The sequence below is a fragment of the Balaenoptera acutorostrata genome, chromosome 19 (genome assembly GCF_949987535.1).
Source record: "Balaenoptera acutorostrata chromosome 19, mBalAcu1.1, whole genome shotgun sequence".
Classification (NCBI taxonomy): Eukaryota; Metazoa; Chordata; class Mammalia; order Artiodactyla; family Balaenopteridae; genus Balaenoptera; species Balaenoptera acutorostrata.
In genome coordinates, this window is record NC_080082.1 from 59,847,508 (window position 1) to 59,853,909 (window position 6,402).

Consider the following 6,402-nt stretch of genomic DNA (forward strand, 5'->3'; position numbering starts at 1 on the left):
TTTAGGTCGTGTGCGGAGCGGTGACCGCATGTAAGGCTGGAGAGTGGGTGCCCCGCCCCCTTTCGAGGCTGCACGGGTGGTGGTGGGCGGGCGCCACGTGCACACGCCCCATGCTGTTGATGGTCCGGGGGTCGTTCCAGCTGCTGGTCCGGCCGTTGATCAAGACCGCGGCCCGCAGTGCCGACTTGACGGCCGTCTCCACCCAGCCGTGCGGGTAGGCCGTGTGCTCTCCGGCGAAGTAGATGCAGCCGTAGGGGGCCGCCCAGTCGTGCTCCTGCCCCTCGTCCTTGTCGGTTCGCCAGAGCATCGGGGGCTGCACCACGAAGCCGCCCTGGCTGTGCGGGTCCTCCGCCCAGCGCTTGACGATGCCGCTGCCGTCCCAGAGCCGGTACACGATGGGCCCGTGAAGCGCCGCCACGTCGTCGAGCGCCAAGCGCAGGGCTTCGGACAGGCTCAGGCCAGCGAACGTGGCAGCCGCGTCCGACCACGTGTACGAGGCGAGCAGCAGCGCGCCCTCGCCAGGCGGCGGGTAGAATATCACGCGCGACGGGCGGTCGGTGTTCGAGTGGCCGCCTTCGATGTGCTCGTCGTGCCAGAAGGGCCGGCGGAAGCTCAGGAACACCTTGGTGGCCGGCACGTAGTGCAGCGCGCGCACCGCCTCTTGCCGCTTGCGCGTCAGCGGCGGCGTGAAGGTGATGCGCTGCAGCGCAGGCCCGCTCACCGTCAGCAGCACCACGTCGGCCGTCAAGGACTTCAGATTCGGGGCCCGGCGCGAGGCCTCGATGTGCACGCTCACCTCGTGCGTCCCCTGCTTAATCGCCACGACGGGCGAGTGCAGCAGCACAGGCCCCGACAGCGAACTCAGCAGCGCGCGCGGCAACAGGTCCCAGCCGCCCATGATGCGGCTGTACCTGCAGCGGGGCGGGTGCGTGACGGGCTCTCGGGCCCTGCATCTCCACAGCGGCCCCTCCCGAGACACTCCCAGCTCCTGTTCCCACCTCCCGGTTCCCTCTAATCCCACCCCTTCATCTATCCCCGCCCTCGTCAGTCCCCGATGGCCCCCCGAGGCCCGGGAGCAGAGAGGTGTGACCCGGGAACCCCGCCTCGTCCCCTCAGGGCCACGCCACTCTCCAGGTACCTTTCTTCCCCTGGAGGACCCAGGATGCGGGGGCGAGTGTGGCGGGACCGAGCGCGCCTCTCCGCCCCCTGGGCCCCTGCCCCCACCTCTACAGGCCGCGCCCACCCCGCCAGCCCCGCCCACTCCGTCTGTCCAGCCGCTGCCTCACCGGAGCCGGTCGCTGAGGCAGCTGTGAGCCCGCAGGGCCTCGGCGAAGCTGAGATAGAAGAAGCCGTCCTTGGACATCACGTCTCCCAGGAGCTGAACGGCAGGCTGGCTCAGGTTCCCCTCCCCGAGGAGGTATTCCTGGGGGACAGCGGGGCCCAGGTCAGGGCCCAGGCAGGCTGCACCTGCCGGCTCCGTACCCCCTCCCACGGGGCCGCTCCCCGCGGAGCCTCTTACTTAGTTCAGTGACACGACCGGGCTTAGTGCGGTTCCCTGCACCTCAGCGATATGGCGCCCCCCCCCGCCCCCCCGCCCTTGTGACAGATGAGGGGAAACGAAGCCCAAAGAGGGGCGTGTCCAGCCCCGTCAGGCAGGGAGGAGGTGGCAGGCCTGGGGTCCCAGTTTCCTGCCCTCTGACTCCCCGCCCAAGGCCCCATGGGCACCCTCCTTGTCGTCATTTCTCAGACAGCGACAGCGAGGCCCTCACTCACCAGGAGCGTGTGCCTTTCAAACTTCATCATTGCCTTTCTGCAGCCCAGTGTCCTGAGATCTTTGATGGCCTGTGGCGGGACAAGCAGATGGCGCTGAGCTGTGGGGACAGGACCGGGGAGGCCCCACCCGGGGTCCAAACCTGGCTTCTCTTCCTGCTCCTGCCCATGGCCAGCCATTTACCGCTCTTGTTCAAGCTGCCAGGATGTTGCCCACGCTCGGCCCTCAGCCCTGCCCTCCACTGCAACTACGTCGCCACCCTGGGAAGTCTTCCTGAGTCGTTCCTACCCCTCATTCCCCGGGCGCTCGGTCCACCCGGACAATGTCACACTCATCCTGGTTGGGTGTTATTTTGCCTGCCTCTGTCCCAGCCTGTGCGCTCCACGCGCTGTGTCCTTATGGACGGTAATTATTTGTCTCAGTCAGCGCTGTGTCCTTATGGACGGTAATTGTCTGTCGCCTGGATCGTTGTGGGCGCAGACGGAAGTGGAGTCCCTTCTGCCACCCACCCATCAGCCCTGACAGGGCATGACTGCTCACGGGGGTTTATTCACGGCACCTCCCCTGCCCACAGGCTTCTGTCGCTCCCCAGTGCCTGGAGCCGCGGAGTTCCAGCCCTCAGCCTGCCGTTCAAGGCCCCTGCCAGCCCCTCGGTCACCGTCTCTTAGGGCAGCTTCAGGTCTACAGCACAGTGTCCAGTGCCCAGACCACCCTTGGGTCTCCCCCACCTCCATGCCCCTGCACTTGCTCATCCCCCTCATCTTTGCCGGGCACCCAAGTGGTCATCCTTCACTGCTTTGTTCAAGTCTCATCCCCTCCCGGAAGCCTCGCTGCCCTGTTTTCAGCCCTCTCCTTTGTCCACCTGGCTTCTCTCTTATGGCCGGGGAACTCCCTGAAGGAGGTGTCCCTTCACTCACTCACTCACTCACCCTTCCCCTCACATTTCCCTAGGCTCCTTAAACTGGGCACTGGCAGGGCACAGAAATGGCCTGGACTAAGTGCCCACCCTTGTCCACGAGAGGAGATGGACAATTAGGAGCTCCCATAGGAGGCTTAGGCTGGCTCCTCCCTGAGGGCATCAGGGGAGGCTGCCTGGAGGAGGGGACACTGAAGCTGGTTCTTGAGGGATGAAAAGGGTTCCCTGGGTGGGAAAAGGAAAAGGCCTTCCAGGCAGGGTCAGTGGCATGGGTGTGGGACGGCGGACAAGCATAGTGCATACGAAGGAGTACAGAGCCGAAGGTGTTTGGGCCACCATGAGAGTTTGGGGTGGGCAATAAAAATTTCTTGGAGAGAAGATGGGGCTAAAGGAGTGGGAGAGACCAGACTGCTCAGGGCTTGAACCTGAGGCTGAGGCGCTAGGGAGCACAGGGGGTTGTGAGCAGGGTGGGCCAGGGTGAGGATGCAGGGAGCGGTCCAGGCCTGAGCTGGGGCTGGAGCTGGGGGGACAGAGAGGTAGGAACAGTGTGAGACAGTTGAGGGCAGGACGGATGGAGCTGGGGCCTGACAGGGAAGGCAGGAAGCGAGGATGGCCCCTGGAGTTCCGCTTCGTGACTGGGGGTGGTGATGATGGCACTGTTGTGAGATGGGGAACCCAGGAATCTGAGTAGGTTCAGGGAAGCTGCCGCCGAGCTCAGTGGGAGCTGGAGGGTCCTGGGGGATGGCCAGGGGGAGACAGACATAGGTCTGGGTCTCAGGAGATGGACTTGGAAAACATAAGCCCACAGATCATAGTTTAAACCAAAGGTGTAGAGGGACTTCCCTGGCGGTCCAGTGGTTAAGACTCCGAGCTCCCAATGCAGGGGGCATGGAGTCAATCCCTAGTCAGGGAACTAAGATCCCACATCCCACGTGCCGAATGACGCAGCCTAAAAAAACCCCAAAACAAACCAACAAAAAACCCCAAAGGTGTAGAAAGGTGAGGTTGTCCCGGCCAGTGTGTGAGTGAGAAGGGGATGGGAGATGGGGATCAGCAGGGCTTATGGGGAAACTAAAGATGGAAGAGCCAGTGATGGGGAGACCAGAAGGAATGGGAAAAGGAAAGCTAGGCCAGGAAGAGGAAAGGGCATGGGACACAACAGCGTGGAGGACGGGGGCAGGGGGACAGGGCTGCAGGGCTCGCGGACGTGCCTACCCTGTTGAGAGCCATCTGGTAGATTTCTTCGGGCGAGTGGCCCTTCTCCTTGGGATGCAGCTTGTAGCCCAGCTTCTCAGGCATCTTCTCCACCACGTAGTTCCGCAGCTTCACCTCATGCACCTCCGTCCACGTGTTCTCGTCGTACTGGGTGAATTTGGTCAGATTGAGTCCCAGGCTCTTGCAGAGCTCATGGAGGATCCTGAGGGAGTGGGAGCCGCTGGTGAGGGTCGGGCGGGGGAGGTGGGGGCCCCTCTCCCCAGTGGGGCTTGGAGAAGGGAAGGGGGTGGGTGGGGCAGCTGGGGACGGGGCTTGGGGCTGGGCATGAGGCCGGAGCCGGGCTAGATTGGGGGTCGTCAGTGCCAGGGATGGGAATGAAAGGGGAACAAGGCTGGAAGGCTGAGGGCAGCAGCACTTCAGAACTGGCTTTGGAGGGGGAGGTCGCTTTCACTGGGGATCAAGTAGGAATGGGGACAGAGTTGTGTTGGACGGGGGTGGGAGCTGGGGATGGGGAAAGGACCAGGGTCGGGGAAGATAGAGCTGGGGGTCTGGAAGGGCTGGATGCAGTGGCCTGAGCACTTCAGGGGTTCAGTGGTGGGGCTGGAGCCGGGAGGCCTGGAAGTGTCAGTCAGGAAAAGGACAGAGCTGGAGGCTGGGTCTAGGCCTGACTTGACTGGGGCGCCAGGTTTGGGGTCAGAGTTGAGGTTCGTGCTGGCACTGGAGCAGTGATTGAGTTGGGAATCTGGTTGAGTCTGGGCTCAGAGGTGGGGGCTGGGGTGGCCCCGCGCCTGCCTGGCCCCCAGGTCAGGCCCCACCTGTGCGAGCTGGGCATGCGCATGGCTCCCAGCTCCCCAATCCAGCCGGTCTTCCGGTCCCGGTAGGTGAAGATTCGGCCCCCAATCCTGTTGTCTGCCTCCAGGATAGTGACCTGAGGGACGATGGGCAGCAAGCAGATGCTTTAGCTCCTCCCACTGACCCCCCCATCTCCACCCTGTTGCAGCCCCCGCCCCGGGCACCCACCCAACCTTCCAACCCCACAGCAGCACAGATGAAGATGAAGGAAGGATCTTTTTTTTTATGGGGAGGTGGGAGGGGCTGGTGGGAGAACAGAAAGTCATAGTGAACATGTACAATGTGACAATTTCCAGACTGCAGCAGGAAGGCCGCTGGCCAGATTTCAGAGGGACTTCCCAGCTCAGGGAGTGGGGAGATTTCTCGTGTGTACTGAAGCCACTGGCCTGGCCCATACTCATTCTTGGATTTCAGCGAGAGCGACAGGGGTTAGACTTCAGGGGGCACTTCCCCTTGTGTGGAGTTTCCATCTCCACCAACACACATTCCCCCCAGGAGGTTGGAGGAGGTTTCAAGGGACTTTCCTCCAGGATGAGAGTGGGGCAGGGAAAGTCAAAGCCCCCTCAGCACAGACACACGTTCCCTCTGGGTTTCATGTTAGAGCAGAGGGTTCCAGGCCTCGCTCCCCAGACCACAAGGAAAGCATAGCTCCCTCTCTCCGCCTCCCATCACCCCCACCCCTCAACAGGGACGTAGCCAGGTCCCTCTACCCAGGACTCCCAGCCGCAGCAGGAAAGACTCAAGGTAGACAGCAAGCAGCACTTCTCACCTTGTGTCCAGCATCGCTGAGCACCTTTGCGGCCAACAACCCAGCCACGCCCGCACCAACCACAACCACCCTCCGGGGCTTCGAGGTCCGGTTGAGGCCCAAGGTCACGACTCTGAGCAGCTGCTCATAGTCGGGATCCTGCATGCACTTCTCGAAGGGGTCGTGGCTCTGGGCAGTTTGCCAGTCCAGGGAGGCCGCCAGGCTGAGGAGGACGGGGACCAGGGCGAGGAGGCGCCAGGCTGGGGGGAAGAAGGACAGGGTCAGCGGGCAGGTCAGTGGGTATGTGGGGAGAGAAAAGCGGGTTCTGCCCCCTCCCCTGCTTACTTACCCAAGGAGTGCATGTCTCTCTGGGGGAGACGTGTCTGGGTTGGAGGGGAAGCAGGGCCACTGTGACAGGAGCCTGTGTCCCCCCCAGCCTGGCCCGCTGTGGGCTGCCCCGCGCCCACCTCAGCCCTCCCCACTATGGCCCCGGTCTCTCTAGACGTGTGTGTCCCCTGATCCCGGGCTAGCCGGCTCCTGGTCTCTGCTCACCTGTCTGCCCTCCTCTCCTGTCTCTCTTCTCTGTCCCCTCTTTCTCTCACCTCCTCTGGGTCTCCCTGTTTCTCCCTTATCTGCCCTGCTCAGCCCTGTCTCCCCGTCTATTTCCGTGGGGCCCAGTCTCTCTGCAGCCTCCTGGCTACCTCGGCCTCCGCACGCAGCAGCACCTCCTCTCTCCTCTGTCCCCTCCGCCTGTCTGCTGAGTACCCCCCTCTCGGTCCTTAAACCGAGCCGAGCCCCGCCCTCCCCTCCCTTTTGGGAAATTGAGCTGTGGGAAATGAAACTCCTTTCCCGGGCGGCGGGTCAGATGCTCAGAGTCTAGTTGAGGCCGGAGGGGGCGCG

General features: G+C 63.1%; 1 protein-coding gene across 1 annotated transcript; it reads right to left on the reverse strand.

The window, feature by feature from the left end:
* Position 1: 1 nt before the first annotated feature.
* On the reverse strand, positions 2–6,241 carry IL4I1 (interleukin 4 induced 1). Its single transcript, XM_057533885.1, has 8 exons — positions 6,204–6,241; positions 5,852–5,885; positions 5,524–5,762; positions 4,718–4,830; positions 3,903–4,104; positions 1,774–1,842; positions 1,287–1,423; positions 2–911 (listed from the first exon to the last, which is right to left on the reverse strand). The coding sequence occupies exons 2-8, from the start codon at positions 5,862–5,864 to the stop codon at positions 2–4; spliced, it is 1,683 nt and encodes a 560-aa protein (XP_057389868.1). The 5' UTR covers positions 5,865–5,885; positions 6,204–6,241.
* Positions 6,242–6,402: the final 161 nt, after the last annotated feature.